Raw genomic sequence first — 17277 nt, forward strand, 5'->3', positions numbered from 1 at the left:
ATTTTCCATCCGTTCCATTCGAGCTCGTCGACGTGACTGTGCTTGACTTGTGGTTGCCGTGTGTGCGTGTGCGTGCGTGTGTGCCGTGTGACAAGTGACAACGCACGGCGGAACAAATTTCTGTTGGTGCGGGTCCCTCCCTCCCTCCCGCCCCTGTCCGTAAAGGCAGGAAAGACAGTCCGAATCGGGGGAGATCGCGTTGGCGGCCGGGAAAATCGGGCAAATCGAATCGAGCACCCCAAGGTAGCGCCGTGCAGCTCCAGAGCAGTGTCACGACGGGTGTGTGGTTGTGGGTGTGTGTGTCTGTGTGTGCATATTCGTTTTTTCAAACACACGCGCGCGGACACACGGGGCACGCACGAACGCGAGCGTCAGCAGCATCTACACAATCCAGCAGCATTAGCAGTCATCGCAGCAGCAGCAGTGGCACCATCATCACCACCAACCAAAAAACGACACCAGGGAGCGGTAATGGAATCGAATTTCAATTTGCAATCAATCAGATCGGGCGCGAGCGCGTCCGGGAGCGACGAGCTGGGGGCTCGGCGGCCGCCCCCACCCCCCCAAAACCTGTGCCCTGTTGGGTCTTGTGGCAGGTCTTCCCGTCAGCTAAAGGAAAGCAGGGAGTTCGAGCGTCTGTATGTGTGCGTGTGTGTGTGTGTGAGGTTAGAATATTGTAAAAAAAGCGGTGGGATGGTCGACAGTGTCGCCCAAAAACACGGATGCCCCTTCAAATTCGTTGGAAACCCTCTCGCACCTCTCGAGCTGGTAGAAGAGGCCGTCTTGCGAAGTTATACAGCGACTCTACGTGTGTGTGTGTGTGCCACAGTGTTGGTTAGCATTACCGATGTACCTTGAGCAAGGACCTCCTCCGTCCGTACCGTCGTGGTCGTGGGGGTTCCTCTGGTTAACCCAAAATGGGGGGGGGGGAACGCCTTAAGATGTCATAATGGAGAAATACTCCCGTAGGAGGGAGGGAGTGGAGGGGTGGCCTGGGGGGAGTGAGAATTGACACCAAAAAGCGCCAGATCGAGACCACACCGAGATACTTCATCATTCAACCGGTTCCGGCAGAACGACACAACGAAAAACCTCCGAACGAAGAACCAAAAGGGACGAGACTGGGACCCATTGGTGGGGGGGGGGGCTCTTCTTACAGCCAACCAAGGGAGTGACAATGTGTGTGTGTGTGTGTGTGTGAAGCAAGAACAGAAGGCAAGCAGGTACCGACACAGGGACACCATTGCATACTCAAACGCAATCAAACCAGAAACGATACACAAATCAAAGTAAACCAGGTGCCTTTCTCTCTCTCTCTCTCTCGCTATACCCACCTGTGCAGCGAGCCCCTGTGTGTGTGTGTTATATCAGGAAAAATCCGTTTAATCGACGGTCGTGCTATCGAGAAGCATCCAAAGCGCGCTTTCCAGAAGCTGTAAATTCCCGCAAACGCCTACCGATGTCCCCAGATGTCTCGCGGCCGTCATAATCAATCCCCCACCCTCCCAGCTCACAGACTCGCGAGGTCTAGTGTGTCCGATTACGCACGCACCCCTTGCACATCGCGGCCGAAGGACCAGAAACCACCGCGCACAGAGGTCGTTGGGCAATGGAGGCGCCTGGCCTTCGGTGTGTGTGCTGACTGAAGGTTCTGAAGGTGGAAAACCTTCGTCCCCTTCCTCCCCTTCTTTCCTTCCTTTTTTTTGGGGGGGTGGGGGGGGGTGAGGGCAAAGGGGACAACCTTTAACCCAGTAACGAAGGGCGAAGCGTAAACCGAGCTCGGACCATAATCGGACCCAAATTGGGTTGTAGATGAAGGGCGGGGTGAGGTTGGAAGGCCTGGGTTTCGAGCCCACCCAGTGCCCTCCCATTTGACCTAAAACAGCGGCCGAAGGTTAATGGCGCTCTGGCTGGGTTTTGTTATTTTTTTTGTTTTTTAATTTTTTTTTGGGTGCGTGTGTTTCGACACTCGACATTAGACGACGAACTCTCTTTGGGGAGCATTTCTTTTTTTTTTTTGTTTGCTTGCTCCATCCTCCCCCAAACCGCTCGGCCGTTTCGTTTTAATTAATTCTAATCTTGCTACCTTCATCACACAGCAAACGCGTCGTCGTGTCCGGTAAACCGATTTGCTGCTGCTGCCGCTCCGTCACACTGCTGCTTTGTGGAAGGAGCGGGTGGTGGTGGTGGAGCGGGGGTTTGGGGAAGGAAATAATCAACGATTAAGAACAGCCCAACTAACAACATTAGGAGAGTGACATTGAAGCCATTACAAAGAGGAGATTGAAGAGAGAGAGAGAGAGAGAGAGAGAGAGAGAGAGAGAGAGAGAGAGAGAGAGAGAGAGAGAGAGCTGAAGATGTTTGAAAAGGGAAATTGAGCCACACTCCAGTACACGGAAAAGTGGGAAAATTTTCCAAAACAGCGAACGATAAAGGCACTCGAGAGAGAGAGAGAGAGAGAGAGAGAGAGAGAGAGAGAGAGAGGAAAAAGTGCGCTTTTTGCATCCACCATAACGTGACAGAAAACGGTGGAAAATTGAGATCCCCTTGCCTTCCACTGTCCTAGACCCGCCCTCCCCCCCCCCCCTTCTGCCCCTTTATTCAGGGTTAGATACAAAAGAAAGGATAACACTCGCTTGCGCCCCTGTGTGTGTGTGTGTGTGTGTGTGTGTGTGTGTGTGTGTGGTGTGTGTGTGTGTGTGTGTGTGTGTGTGTGTGTTGTTTGTGCACCTAGGCACCTGGGCAAAACTCCCCCCCCCCTCCCCAACCCTCCTGCCACCCGCTGGGGGTGGTAAACGCGCAGGGCAGCAGCAGTGTGACAGCTGTCAGAGGGCGGCCGTTCCGCGCAAACGCATATCGGTGTGTTTGGTTTTTGAGGGGATGGGAGGAGGGGGGGGGGGTGGGAGGGTGGATGTTGGATTTTTTGGACCAGAAGAAACCCCCAACACACACACACACACACGTGTTGGAGACACACATCAAAGTGTGTCGTCCGGCACGCTCGGGAGTGAAAACAGTGACGTCCTTTCATCAAATCTTTCTCATCCCCCCCCCCCTCCGCCCTCTCGTACAAGCTTTTCGATCAAAGTGATGAAGGTGGGGGAGCGGCCGAGGGCGAGTCACCTCATCTCACTCGCATGCTCCATCCCTGGGCCGTTCAAACGAGAACGTTGTGCTTTTGAACTCATTATGCCCTTGAAGCAGCTGCTTTGAAGCAGGTATACAACAAGCCTGACACACACACACACACACACACACCAGGTAGATGAATTGCCTGAATACTCTCCCGCGTGACCAAGGACCGTACATTAGCTCGTCCAGTGAGGATGATTTTGTGCGGTGGCGCGCTTGCTGCGCTGTCGCCCCATTAAGATGCTTCGGCGCTGATTAAGAGTGTCGCTAAGAGTGGGCGCCACCCACGCACGCTTCATTACGGCGGCCGTTCAAACGTCCAGGAGTGTGTGTGTGTGTGTGTGGGTGGTTGCGGGGATAGTGTGAGAGCGTACTTGTTACCAAGTTATGCCGCTGCATTAACGACCACTGGCTGCTGTGGTATGATGAAGTGTTTCTTCATCCCGTTACGTAACGATGCGCCCCGCCACCCTGACAGTAGCAGCAGCAGCAGCATCCGCGCGTCACGGACACTCACGCGGGCCTGTCTCAAGCATTGTACCAGTGTGCAAGGAATGTAAACAGCGTCGGTCAACGCTTTTCAGAGCATTCACGAAAAACGAGAGAGAGAGAGAGATAGAGAGAGAGAAAGAATGAGAGCAGCAGGTCCGGTACAACTAGCGAAGCGCTTCACTGGCAAAAGCAAAAACCGATTGCTAGCAACGACAACCATTAATTGATGCACACTTATAAATCCGTCTGTACTGTGTGAGTGTGTTTGTGTGTTGTGTCATCCCGCGTTTGTAGTGTTTTGTGTGCGCTTGTTGTGTGTGGGTGTGTGTGTGTGCCGTCACTGGAGCGGGGAGCTTTAGTGGACCGAGCCAAAGTGTACTTCTGAACTACAATCAAAGCAACAGATTGGCGTTGTTTCGTATTCACATACATGCCCTCCCTGCGCTTGGAGCGTGCTGTGCCCGTGTAAAGCAAGGTAGCACACACACACACAGCTACACAATTTCATGCAGATTGCTGTACATGCTGTATGTCAAGTGCGAACGAGTCCTACCAGGACGAAAGCGTCACTCGAAGCGGATCAGATAATGGAGCAGTAAGAGTGAGCGGCGACGGCCCGTGCAGTGTGGACGTTTTCTTTTCGCCTCAACTAAAAAGGCGCTCGGCCTTACAGGTTCTACGCGGCATTGGCGTTACGTAAGCGAGCCGAACCACTTCGCTTGCACTACTGCTGCTCGCTGGAGAGGAAGCGTTCCGTCCTGAGGATTTTTTTTTTTTTGTGATTGCAAGAAGCTGTGCGGTGTGCTCTGTTGCACACCGATTTGCCCGCGCCGCAAATAGATTAGTTGCTTTGGATGATTGTGTTTGCGGTTGCGGTGGTGGCTCGCTCTGGATAGGGGGCAGCTTCTCGGCGGCTGCCAAGTCTATTATGCATATGCGGATGGTGGGAAATTACGATTTCTGCCTGCGACGGGGTGTTACTTCGGCGTCGTCTCGGGACGGTAGTTGGGAGCGTTGAGAGGGGGTGGGCTGCATTTGAAAGGTTTTCAAGGATCTTCAATTTCCCCCAACCATCGGCGTTTGCACTAAGAATTCTTGATACAGGTGATAGAGCTTTGTGGCCGTAGGGTGAATTCCAGGGCTTTCTAGGATCTACTCCACTTTGCTAGAAATCTATTTCGCATCGTGAACTCTTCGCGGAATTCATCAATATCGTGTACACAGTCATTTCCAATTCAAGATTTCCAATAGCAGAGCAGATCGAAACGGTGGTTAGAGCTTTGGGGGCGTTAAAGATTTGCAAGGCTCATACATTTCTCGCATCATTCAATTTCCACAAAGAACTCTTCATAGAAGTCCGTGAAATCTTGTGTCTAGCCATTCCCAAACCATTTTTTTTTTCATTGCAAATCTGTCTTGAATGGTTTGATATTTTATATCGTGGAGTTTGAAATTCTAGGATCTTCAACATTGTGGGATATATAGTTTGCACCGAGCAAATGCCAAGCAGCTCATCTGCATTACGAACACAGTCATCTCCAATTCAAGGCTCTCAATTAAAGTTCTCAATTCGACCGTTGTATCTTTGAGGTCGTGGCATTAATTTCAAGGTTCTCTATGGTCTGCAGCATTTTAGATAGTTATCTCCAATTCAATATTACATGTTCCCTATTTTGTTAATCTCAAGAAGTTCCCCTTTCAGGTAGTTCAAGATCTCGCTTGAATGGTTTAAGTTTGAGGTCCTGGTGTGGTTTTTATGGTTTTTTTTATGATCTTAAACTTCTTAGATCATGCATGTTTCACGAAGAGCTCTTCACGCGATCCATCGATATAATAATGTACACAGTTAACTCCAATTCAAGAATTCCAATTGAAAATCTACCTTGAACCGTTGAACAGGTCGTGGAGTTAATTTTCAGGCATTCTCGGATTTTAAATGTCCCAGAATATCTTAATTCCATAGATAATTCTTCTTGGAATACATCAATGTTTTCTCCATAGTCTTTACCAATTGTAGATATTACATGGTCAAGATCTCTTGCAACGTCTCTTTCCAGAATCTGGCTATCAACAATTATTTTCAAAGAACCTCACTCACTGCAAATAGCAATTAGTAGCTATTCTGAATCTCTACTATTGGATATCTAGCTTATCCCTTGTGGCAGCAAGATCCCGACATTCAACTCCCACTAATGACATTGTTTCGTTTTTCCTTCCCATTCCAGCACTCATCCAGCTAGTTCTCGCCATCGCTTCCAGCTACCAGTGGGCACCTGTCTCCTGGATGGAGCAGAACCGTAAACCGGCCCGTCGCTCTGGTGTGGACGCGTGTGGTACAGTGAGCGTGCGAACCTGCTGCACGAGCAGCAACGTAGACGGACCCGGCCCGGTACAGTGCGCCACCACCGTGCGGATCACGACAGCGTCGCCCCGCAACTAAACGCTCGCTCCCGTTCTTCCCAGCCCCTCCTTTCCCCTACCCCATACAAGCAAAAAACACCCACCGTGCGCCCACTGCCGGTCACCATTTTCGGGGCGAAGCGAAACGAAACGTTGGACGGTGCGAAGGCGAAGAAACCAGCCGACGACGACGACGACGACGACGACGGCGGCGACGGTGGCGACAGTGACGACGGTCCCGGCGAGGAGGAAGAAGAGGGCGAAGTGAGGGACGAGGTCGGGCAGGACGAGTCGAAGCAGCTGCTGCGGCACGCGGCCGGCAGTGCGCTAGCGCCGCACCCCGCAGTCCCGCACGCCCCCCGCTCGTCGTCGTCGTCCAACGCTACGCGTGACGGGCCCGGCCGGAAAGCGACTGCCAGACTGTTCCGCTGCTGTTTGCCGTGCCGCGGCGACGGAGGCGGAGGTGGAAGTGGAGGAGGAGGAGGAGGAGGAGGACGAGGGGCTAGTGCCCGGAGCAGTGGCAGTGGGGCGAGCGGCGAAACGCTAAAGGACACTGAGCAGGGCGCCGTAAGAAGCGGTACCGGCCGGGGCCGAGACCGGGGCGACGGCGTCGGCCGAGGAGAAAGAGGACGAAGAGGAGGAGGAGGAGGAGGAAGTGTTGAGGAGTCGATTGGTTGTGGTAGCGGTATCGGCAGGGCGGACGGCACATCGGCAAGCGCCGCCGGTGTCGGTGACAGCGGCGGCGGCGGCGGCGGCACCAACACGCCTGGTGACGCGGTGGCGATGGCAACGGTTGTGTCGGGCGACGGGAAGCAGACAACTGGTAGCCTGACCACCGCCAGCACCACCACCAGCACCACCATTCTGACCGGTAATGGGCGGCCGCGGAACAGCACACGGGGCGTGCTGCAAGCTTCCCTGGCCAAGCAGGAGGAAGACGACGACGAGGAAGCGGACACGGACACGGAGATGCAGGGGCAGCAGGACGAGAGTGACGCTGGTGTCCCACCGAAGGAGACGGTCGGTCCCGAGCCGGGCACGGTCCAGCCGCAGCACCCTTACGCCATCGGGCTGCTTGCGGGCGGGGCCGGGCTGATGGGTGGGTCGGGCCGCCCCGGGGCCCATCAGCGGCCGGCCGGCCGGCATCGGGGCACCTCGGCCCAGCAGCATCCGCAGTCGCTGCCCCACATACGGGAGGAGCGAAAGCGCAACGGCAGCGCGGATGCGACCGTGCGGCGGGAGGCAGACGACGAAGCCGACACGAGCGGCTCCATGATGGAGGAGGAGGAGGACGAAGAAGAGGAAGAGGCAAGGGCGGGGGAGAGTTTGGAAGTCGGCCGGAAGGAGGCGGCGGACGAGGAGGAGCGGGACGACGACGAGCAGGAGGAAATCGACGACGGCTACAGTGCGGATGAGGACGATTCGGCGCGGCGGGTCCTCGCCGTCCCACTCATACCGACGGTAGCCGGCGCGGGCAAGTACCAGCAGGCTGGCAAACCTCAGCAACAGCTCCCACCGCCCCATCCCAAATATCATCGGAACCGGCGCCATACGCTGGCGAACGTGCGGTAAGTACCTGCGCTGGGGGTCGATGCTACACGGAATGTTTAGAAAACTTTTCGGGAGAAGGTATTGGGATGGAGACTTTGGAGATAAGACTTTGAGAAGAAGGTATGGGGGCCTGGGAAAACATTGATGAGAAGACCTTGCGTTAAAAAAACATTGGGGAGAAGATGGAAAGGAGAAGATATTGGAGGGAAGTCATTGAGTAGAAGACCTTGAGGAGAAGATCTTGATGAGAAGACATTGGAGACAGGATTTTGGGGAGAGTACATTGGGGAGCAGATTCAGAGGAGAGGACATTGAAGTAAAGGCTTTCGGGACCTTGAGTATAATACATTGGGAAGAAGATGCAGAGGAAAAGACATTGGAGAGAAAGCAATTAGAAGAATACATTGGGAAAATTCGCTAAGGAGAAGACATTGAGCAGCAGATATTGGAGAGAAGACTTTGAAGAGGAGATATTGAGGAAACTTTGAAGTCTGGCGGAGAACGATGCCAATGGCGGAAATACGCCGTTTTTGGAGTTGAGCTCGTTTGCACAGCGTGAAACTCCCATCCCGAACAGTGTGAAACCTCACCAAAGCACCCAATCACCCAAGCCAGTATTTAGCCTGTAAAAGTTGATTAGTCGACTATAATTTTGCCTGCTCTAACAATTCGATGAAACCCTTCCGCTATCCCGTCCTCCACTCCGCCCGTCTGTTGTTTTGGACGCCTTTGTGATGCGCACCTCCAACACACCGCCGTGTGTGTGTATGTTCGGCCGGATCTTGCTGGTGTTTGGATTGTTGTTTTGTCGAAGCGTGAGAAGAAGTGCTCTGGGGAGAGCCCCTCCGCCGATGGTTTAGGTAATGCCGAATCCGCGGCGTGTGCCCTGCGAGCGCGCGCACTTGATGCGCTTCATGTAATCGGATTCGCGTGATTCGCCGACAAAAGGGCAGAGCCGTCGCTCGAAAAAGCAAGCAGGCGAGCGGGGATGGCCGGTAAGGGTGGTGGATCTTCCGCCCTGGACCTAGTTAATGATGTTGCCCCGCACTCGCTACCGGCTCTGTGTTCTCTCCTTGTGTGTGTGTGTGTGTGTGTGTGTGTGTGTGTGTGTGTGTGTGTGTGTGTGTGTGTGTGTGTTCGAGAGCATAGAATGGCATTCATTTGCGCCGGGGAATTTAATTGGCGGGTTTGTGTGTACGCCGCTCGCGATGTAACGCGCGATGTGAAGGTAAACAAACACAGCCAACAGGGGAGGATGGGGTTTTGGGTGTTGCTTTAAGTTAAGTGCTGGTCGTCGTCGTCATCGGTAGGGTAACATGATGCTCTGAAATGAAATTCAACATCTTCAATATCTCCAATGTCTCCAAAATCTAAATTCTTCAATATCTCCAATATCTCAATACTTCAACATCTCCAATACCTTCAAGATAAGACATATTTAACATCTTGGACATCTTGGAGAAAGCAAAAAAAACCTCTGGAATTCACCCAGTTCCACCCCCAGACTGTGGTCTGTGAGACTTCGCGCCCTAACAATAGCGGGCCTGGGAGACTGCCGAACGCGGGGGTGCACCAGTTTCGGCACCGCTGGTGACGTCGCGTGGGAACTGTTCCGGCGACCCGCCGCACTGTTTGTGTGTCGGTGTGCTTGCGCATTTCAATGCCCCATTGCGCGTAGCCTATATGATCATCATTAGCCGGGCCGGGAACCCATCCAACGGGTTGTAACGGGCAATCGCACAGCTCCGCTTGTGCGCTTGATTTCAGCCTGATTTCGTAAGGGGTTGGAAACGGGGTGAAAACGGAACGGAAACTGACACGCGCAGCGGAGAAAAGCCGTCCATCTGCTCGCAGGGGAAGGGGTGTTGAGTGTATTGAGGTCTACTATTGATTGGTTTTCGCGATCTTTTGTTTGTTCCTGAGCTGGGAGGGAGGGGCTCTCTCTCGCTCTCTCTCTCTCTCAACATGCACAGATGCGCTAGTAGAGGGACGCAGATGCGCGAATACAGCAGCGTTGGATGCACTTTTTTCGTCTTCCTGCCTGCCTCTCGCTCTCGCTCCCTCTCCCTCTTACTCGCTCTCTCTCTCTCCCTTGTGCGCGCTTTTTTCAATTGAACACTTGAGATTCGTGATTGGAGCACGGCGGCGGAGCAGCATAGGACGGCGGATGATTGCGTATTTGTTCTATACGTGATTTAGGGACTGTCGGCCGTGCTCCTCCTTCATGCCCCCCTCCCTCCTTCTGCTCGGGCTTTTGATAGTCGGGCAGCGCGCAAAACAAGCGGGTTCCTGCCAGTGGCACCGGTTCGCGCGGGATGCACTGGTCCGTCCCTTGGGTAGTCAGCGAGACGTCGTTCGCCCGAGAGCAGCAGCAACACACACGCTCCACACACTCCCAGGGGCAGGGGCAGGGGCAGGGACTATTTTTTTATTTGCGTATGTGTGTGTGTGTGTTACGGGTGACAGTTTTCCACGAATTACCGAACCGTTTTACTGAATTTTCGAATTTCCTATTTTTGGAGACTGAGAGTGAACACGTGTATGTGTGTGTGTGTCGGTGAAGGTGCCAGAGAAATGTCTGGGAGGTGAAATCACCCGTCCGTCCCGGCTGGAGGGGCCACAGCGGCGCCACCTAGGTGCGACACTGAGCACAGCACTGCGGCAAAGCGTGTACCTCGGGCGCGGGAAAAGGGTGACCAGCACACGTAGCGGGGTGCCGATGTGTTGGTCACCGTGACGACCAGCATGTGATCAAGCCTGCCATACCCTTGCCATCCTCTTTGCCACACTCTGCCCCGGCGCGCGAGTGAGTGTTTGTGTGCGCAAGTTGGCCGGTGAAAATAGACACAAACCAATTCCAGAGAAACCGCGGACCTTGGGCCTGGTGGGAGTGGGAGGGAAGCGTCTTGGAAGACCTTGGGGAAGGTGTTTGGTACATACCAACACCATAGCCGGTCCCAGTCTGTCCCGCACACACCATCAAAGACCCGTTTGGCCCGAAACGGCCATTCAGGAACAGTGCGGGTACACCACGGTCCAAAATCAACTCCCCGTGACAGAGTGTCACGAGAATTGGCCCGTGAACGGTACAACCAGCGCACTCGTGTCAGTGCATATCAATGTGTTTGTGAGTGTGTCTATGTGTGTTTGTGACTGTGTGATATCCTGCTAGGCAATCCTGGAACGCGATCGAGTAGCCTAGTCAGAACAAAAAAAAAACAGGACCAGTCTCGGGACTGCAGTCTGAGAGCAGTACCCCAAGGACTGCGTGAACATCGGAGCTGCGCTGTACATGTCATCGCATCATGTTTCGCAACAAGTACTTCTTCAGTAGTAGCGGTGGTGGAGCCGGCGGTACAGGCAGTGGCAGCGGCGGCAACAAGCGCAGAGGCTCCACGGCACTGCCCCACTGGTAGGTAGTACCTTCGCTGTCGAGGTGATCGAGTTCCTACACTTCCATGCTCTGGAGTAGCGCCGAAGAATGCGGAGTCGTTGCAGTACAATCCGACAATCAAATCCCATCACACCGTCATGATCAAACCTCGGCCCCAGCACTGTCAACGTCATCTCCGCTCAAACTCTGCGTCGCTCCTCTGCTGATGCTGCTGCTACTGCTGCTCCACAAGAGCAGCCTTCCCCTAATAATATCCGATGACTCCACAGGCGCTCGCCAGCTACCTGCCGCTCGATGTCGTTGTACTAAGAGCGGCTAAAGACAGAGGGGCGTCTGTGGACGGGGTCTACATAGGACGCCGCCGGGTTTTGAGTTGTGACAGCAGGCCGCAAACGAATGGAATACCCCCTCCCCTTCCCTAGTTGGAATGTGCTCCCGAAGAGGGGGGGGGGAGGAGTAGGAGGTTTGGAGTGGTGTTTGAAGCAAGACTGGCGCGTGCTAGAGCGTACGGCCGCCATACACACCGTCCGTCACACGTCTCAAGCGTCTTCTTTCTCCCGTTGGGGTTTTTTTCCGCGGGAAGATGTCTTGTTTAGCGGAGCAAACGAGGGAGCAAGAGAGATAGAGAGAAAGAGCAAGAGCGAAAGGGAAAGACAGGGAGAGCACACGGGCACACAGCACAGTTGGTGCTGAATGGTGGCCGAATTTTTCTAAATATAGTTGACCACGGATGCTGGCGGCACCGATCGTCCCGAGCGACTTCACACATACACACCCATCTACAGGGAGTGTGTGTGTGTGTGTGTATGGTGTGAGATCGAGCGCTGCCCAGCAAACGGCGAGCGGGAAGCGCACTATCGATGGACAAAAACTGACGCCACCGTCGCAGGATGGTGGTGGGATGGTGGTGGCACATCTACTATTCACGCCGACTAGATGCGCGCGCTCTAAAGGGGAACACACCACACCGCACAATTGTTTCCGAACAGAGCAATGGGCGGACATTTACGGCTAGGGTTTTGTTTTTTGTTTTTTAATTCTTTCATGATGATCCTTCGTCATGTGCTTGCACTTGTAACAATACTTTAAAACGAAAAGTGCAGTAAAATATTTGCTATTTGTGATTCTAGAATTTCAGTATGAATGAGTACAATAAGTGTGTACGGAATGAGATGTTCGGTAGGAATCAATTTCATTACTCATTTCTCATTTATCAAACAAAAGAGCTAGAAACAACGTGGAGAAACGATTCTTATTGAAATGCTTAATGTGACAGCTAGGATCAGCAGAATTTTTGATAAATGTTGACATCATATTGGGTCGAAAAAACTTGCTATGTTTCAAACGGACAGGATATTGCAGGAAAACAAACGCACTAAAATTGTTTGACTTGTCTATGGACATTTTGTTTGGTTGGGGAAAATTCACTTCCTCAGTAGCTGTATTTTGCCGATCCGGTTTGGTACAATTTTAATTGATGCAAAACATGTTCAATTAGCACTTTCAGTGCTAATTAGTTCGTGTTTCTCCGAGGGGGCCAAGCGGGCCAATTTCATTTACATTTCTGATAGCCATTGCCTGCGGAAGTGTAATTGAATGTAAGCGAACTAAAAAGTGAAAAGTTATTAATGTTGATGCCTTTTTGGACTGTTCGCTTGTTGTTTTCTCGTATTATGTTATTTTACGGAAAATCAAATTGCGAGAACACAACAGTTTTGTATTGCACGTGGGTTGACATATTGTGATTTATTTTTCATCTCGTTGCAATATTTTCTGATAATATGCCATACATTAGAAAAGAAATTAATATTGAAAATCAGTAATCCCTGGCTATGATGAGTTCCTAAGCAAACAGAAATCCTGCTAGCAATCACCATATCTCCTACTAACTAATGGATGAACTTTGACGGTTATTTTGGTTTTTACCTACCGTGCCGATACTTCCTTTATAAATGGTGTGAGACACAATTTTCTCCGTTAATGTCCGCCCTGATACTATCGTGCACGGCCTGGTGCAAGAGCAAAATAAAACACAGAAACACAAACAGACACACACACACAGCATCCAACGAGCATCGTCCGATCCATCCCGTCACACGGCTCCATTCATGTTCGGATTTAGATCGCAAAACCATTCTTGCAGTGTGTGCGCCTGTTGCGCGCGCCAGAAAGAGAGCTCTTTGCGCGCGTGTGTGTATCTGTGTACGGCCAAAATCATCCCTGCTGCTGCTCGCTCGCTCCTCGGCTGGCCGTGTTTTTGTGTGTGTGTGTGTCTGCTGTGTCTCGAGGGAGACAAACAAACAGCAGCAGGACCAACAAAACAGCCGTGCAGTGGCCGTTGCGTGAAGTGGTGCAAATCGTGCCTTCCACTTGAAGCAAAAACAAATCCTTAGTGCGCTTACTGTGTGTGTGTGTGTGTGTGTGTGTGTGTGTGTGTTTGTGTGTTGTGAAACAGCTGCTGGTGGCTGTGTGGTTCGTTTGGAGCTCGCACACCCGGAAGGACACACCGGCAATGGAACCGAGCGCACCGGAGCAGCAGCAGCAGCAGCGGGCTACGGCAGTGGGCTACGGCCAGCGCACGAAAGATTCGGCCACGTTCGAGTACCGAACCGTGCGGATACAGCAAAACTGCCAACAGCAGGTCATCTACTCCAGCAGCAGCAGCAGCAGCAGCAGCACCAGTGCCTCCTCCTCGTCAACCGTTCACCGATCAACCCGGGCGGGCGAGTCGGCGCTGGGCAGCAGTGCGGCCGCGTCCCGACTGATGCTGACGATGGGCCGCCCGAACCACCAGCTGCCCCCGGGTCTGTCCCTGTTCGGCTGTGCCGGCGGGGCCAACTACCAGCGCTGCAAGCTGTGAGAATGCTAGCCCTAGCGAGAGTGTGGAATGCGTAATAGAAGTTTAGTGGTGGGAGAGGGGTGTGGGGTGCTAGGTTCCAATTTTTCGATGAAAGTTTTGTATCGATTGTGCGCCTCGCGCACAATGTGATTTTTTAACCCCCCCCCCCCTTGTGGGTGGGCGGATGGTTGGAGAGAGGAGGTGCAGCCCTATCGTTTCCAAAACGCGTTACGCGCGCGTAATTGATTCAATTCATTAGGCGCGCGCACACACACACACCCGCGGGAAGCTGTGGGAGGCGTACAAGAAGCAACCCTTCGTCTTCCCCACTGCAAACATGGGAACTTTTGAGAGGGGGGGGGGGGGGGGGCGGAGGGTGCAAATCGGCCCAGAGATTGTTTCATTGTGTTGCGGCTGCCCATCTGCCCCATCGTTGCGGGTCTTTAATGAGCTGCTCCGCCCACCTCTCTGTACCGCTCTGCTCCCCCTTCCTCCTCGGCCAACCCCAACTCCTCTCGCGGCAGTGCGCGGGACCACGGCCACGGTAGTCCCCGGGCGGACATCGGGGCATTAACATTATTATAGGGTGATATTTTAAAATCTAAACAAAATCAAATATCAAATGCAATTGCAATTAAATTTACTTAAAGTAGGCTAGTTACTTGGTGTTCAAGCAAAATTGCTCTAAACCTGCAGGCATTAGTTAGCGCTTTTTGTATAAAAAATAATTTAAAGTGTGGTTGCTTCAATTGCAATTGTGTCAATACAGCAAACCTTTACGGATGGCGAACACAATTTCTTGCAAATGGTTTTTTTTGGAGACCTCGCAATTTTCTGCCGTTTGAATCTAAGCAAAGTTGGTTGCTGTCCCTTTTCGAGCAATAAGCATTTAATTGAGAGCAGATTTTGCTTTGCTTGCCTCCTTCGCTGGCAATTTTTATGTGTTTTTGTTAAAATTCAATTAAAGTTCCTTTTTTTTCAATGAACACAACAAAAATGTCAAAAGTGGTGTTTGGTTTTTCAATCATTTTCAGACATACAAAATTATTACTTTCCAAACAGTTATCAATAGATGCTTTCCATCTTTGAACGGCTTTGAAGCCGATTAGAAGGCATTCGAGGCCTTAATCGCCTGAGAAGGCGAATAAAGATTTCAATCGAAAGTTTCACGATTTGAATTGAACGAGAAAAGAAAGCTTACCGCCATCTTAATTTGTTTATATATCGGTTTTGCCTCCCTGCGAATGTTTCTGCCAAATAGAGCAGTGACAACGCATTCGGTTTCGAACCATGGAAGCGTAAGTTCAAATCTTGCCTTTTAGTATGCGAACTGTTTTCTCTGTTCTCTGTTGCATTAGATTATATTCAAATTAATAGTTTCTTGCAATAATTACTATAAATAAAATATATTGAAGAAGCAAAATAAAAAAGGAATATTTGTTGAAGGAAAAAAAAACAATAATAATTTCACAAAAAATTATCGGAGGTTAAATCAGGAGCACTGAATACATAGATCGTGCAATCGCATCTCACACACACATCCCTGGGAAAAACACAACAACAGTGCAGTGTTGAAGACGCTTGTAAAGATTGTCTTTTGGCGGTTGCAAATTCAAATTTCATGAAAATGAATGAAATGTGAAAAATGAAATTTTTCATTAAAATACATCCAAGGCATTTAATTACTGCGAAGTGCACTCCTACTTCGCACTACAGTTTGCCGGCGATTAGAAAGCATTTAATGGAAGCTTGCTCCCTTGGTAGGGATGGCAATGTGAAGTATAAAAAATAAATAAAAAAATCCTAACAGCAGGACAAAACTGTACTGTAAGAGAACAAAAGTATACAGCCGTTTACTTGATGTGCAGTGGCGCCCTCTGGATGTTCTATTCAAGGGATAATAGTAGAGCAACGACACGCGAAAAGCGAGAACGCAAAACTTCAATCAGCAATTATGTCCGCCCGCAGCAATGGGCGGGAACCACTGTTCCGGGGGTTGTGTCATCGCCGCGCAACAGTTTCGCGTCATTCCACGCTGTGATAGTGGTGCTGCAGTGGCCCCAGTGATTACCCCCTCACACGGTGAGGAGCTGGGAGGGAGGCAAACGGGGACCAGGACACTGGCACAGTCACAGCGCTGCTAACGTCACCCCCGGTGACGCTCGCTTCGTTTGGCGCTCGTCCCAAGCGAGCTGTTGCCACATTCTAGCTTCTAGCTAGAAGTTTAGCGAGCGAGCGAGCGGTGGAATTTGTTGCGCTGTAATCTCCCACAAAACGCAGATGTTTTTGGGTGGTTTTTTTTTAGCGCGCTGTTGATCGATGCGAAACAGCTGCCGGGACCGGTGCAACCGCTGCAAAAAGATCGTTCGGTTTCGGATGGTTTCGATCGCAGTGACGCATGGATTCCAGCGCTTTTGTACAGACACCTAATGAGCATTTCTTTCTTTTTTTCTTTTTTTTTTCTCTCTCTCTCTCTCACACACTCACACTCTGTTTGCAGCTTCATGGACAATGCGGAAGGATCCGGCAGTGGTCCACCGAGCGGGGTCATGAGCGTCGTCGGTGGGTATACGAGCCGCCGATCGCCCCTGCTGCTACCATCGGGCGACGGGGGACCGGGTGGTCCCGGCACGCTGCTGTCGGCCGCCCTGCCCCAGCGCCGCGAGTCCTTCCTGTACCGGTCCGATTCCGACTTTGAGATCTCGCCCAAGGTGTCGTCCGTGTCGCTGCTGGCGGCGCGATGCAGCGCCAACAACAGTGGCTCCGGCACGTCCACCTCGAACGTGGCGAGCACCGGCAGCGGCACCACGCTGACCTCGGGTGGCGGCGGGGGAACCGGCGGAGGCGGCCGGGACAGTGCGTTCCACTGGAAGGAGACGAGCACGCTGGAGGAACCGGCGGTACTGTCGTCGATCGCGTCGTCACCGTCCAGCAGCGCGACGACCGTGGTCGGGGCCGCCTCCTCCACCGTGGTGACGTCCTCCACGTCCGAGCGGACCACGTAAGTAGGCCGGAGCGAGCAAAGGGGTGTGGTGTCGACCGTACGCTTCAACGTTGTACCTTTCCTTTCCCCGCACAGCATGATGAGCGGTTCCGGTGGCGGTGGGTCGAGCGGCCACCATGACGATCTGATCGTGACGCCGTTCGCGCAGATACTGGCCAGCCTGCGCACGGTACGGTCGAACCTGTACGCACTGTCGTCCGCCCTGCCGGAGGAGAGCGAGCTGGCGACGAGACGATCCTCGGCCGGTGCGGAAAGTGCCGAAACCGATCCGGGCAGGTAAGGCGCGGGCAGTATTCGGAAGGAAGTTGTTGGATAAAAACGCTTGAAACGTGTTTCTTCCTTCCCCGGTAGTGCTGCTGGCGATGACAGTCAGCCGGACAAGGACGGCGATCTGCGCCAGCTGACCACGGAAACGATCGACGAGCTCGAGTGGTGCCTGGAGCAGCTGGAAACGGTGCAGACGCA

General features: G+C 52.4%; 1 protein-coding gene across 5 annotated transcripts in view; it reads left to right on the plus strand.

The window, feature by feature from the left end:
- LOC121587942 (cAMP-specific 3',5'-cyclic phosphodiesterase-like) overlaps positions 1–17277 on the plus strand; it is a 26021-nt gene continuing 8744 nt past the window's right edge. The window contains exons 1-5 of one of the 5 annotated variants that reach the window (XM_041905318.1): positions 1–468; positions 5850–7592; positions 16309–16809; positions 16888–17088; positions 17164–17277. The exon at positions 17164–17277 is cut by the window's right edge and continues 31 nt beyond it. In XM_041905318.1, coding sequence (XP_041761252.1) covers positions 6808–7592; positions 16309–16809; positions 16888–17088; positions 17164–17277 — 1601 coding nt within the window. In that variant the 5' untranslated portion in view covers positions 1–468; positions 5850–6807. The other 4 variants (XM_041905322.1, XM_041905333.1, XM_041905351.1 and 1 more) reach the window with 4 other exon arrangements.

Source organism: Anopheles merus, chromosome X, assembly GCF_017562075.2.
Source record: "Anopheles merus strain MAF chromosome X, AmerM5.1, whole genome shotgun sequence".
Classification (NCBI taxonomy): Eukaryota; Metazoa; Arthropoda; class Insecta; order Diptera; family Culicidae; genus Anopheles; species Anopheles merus.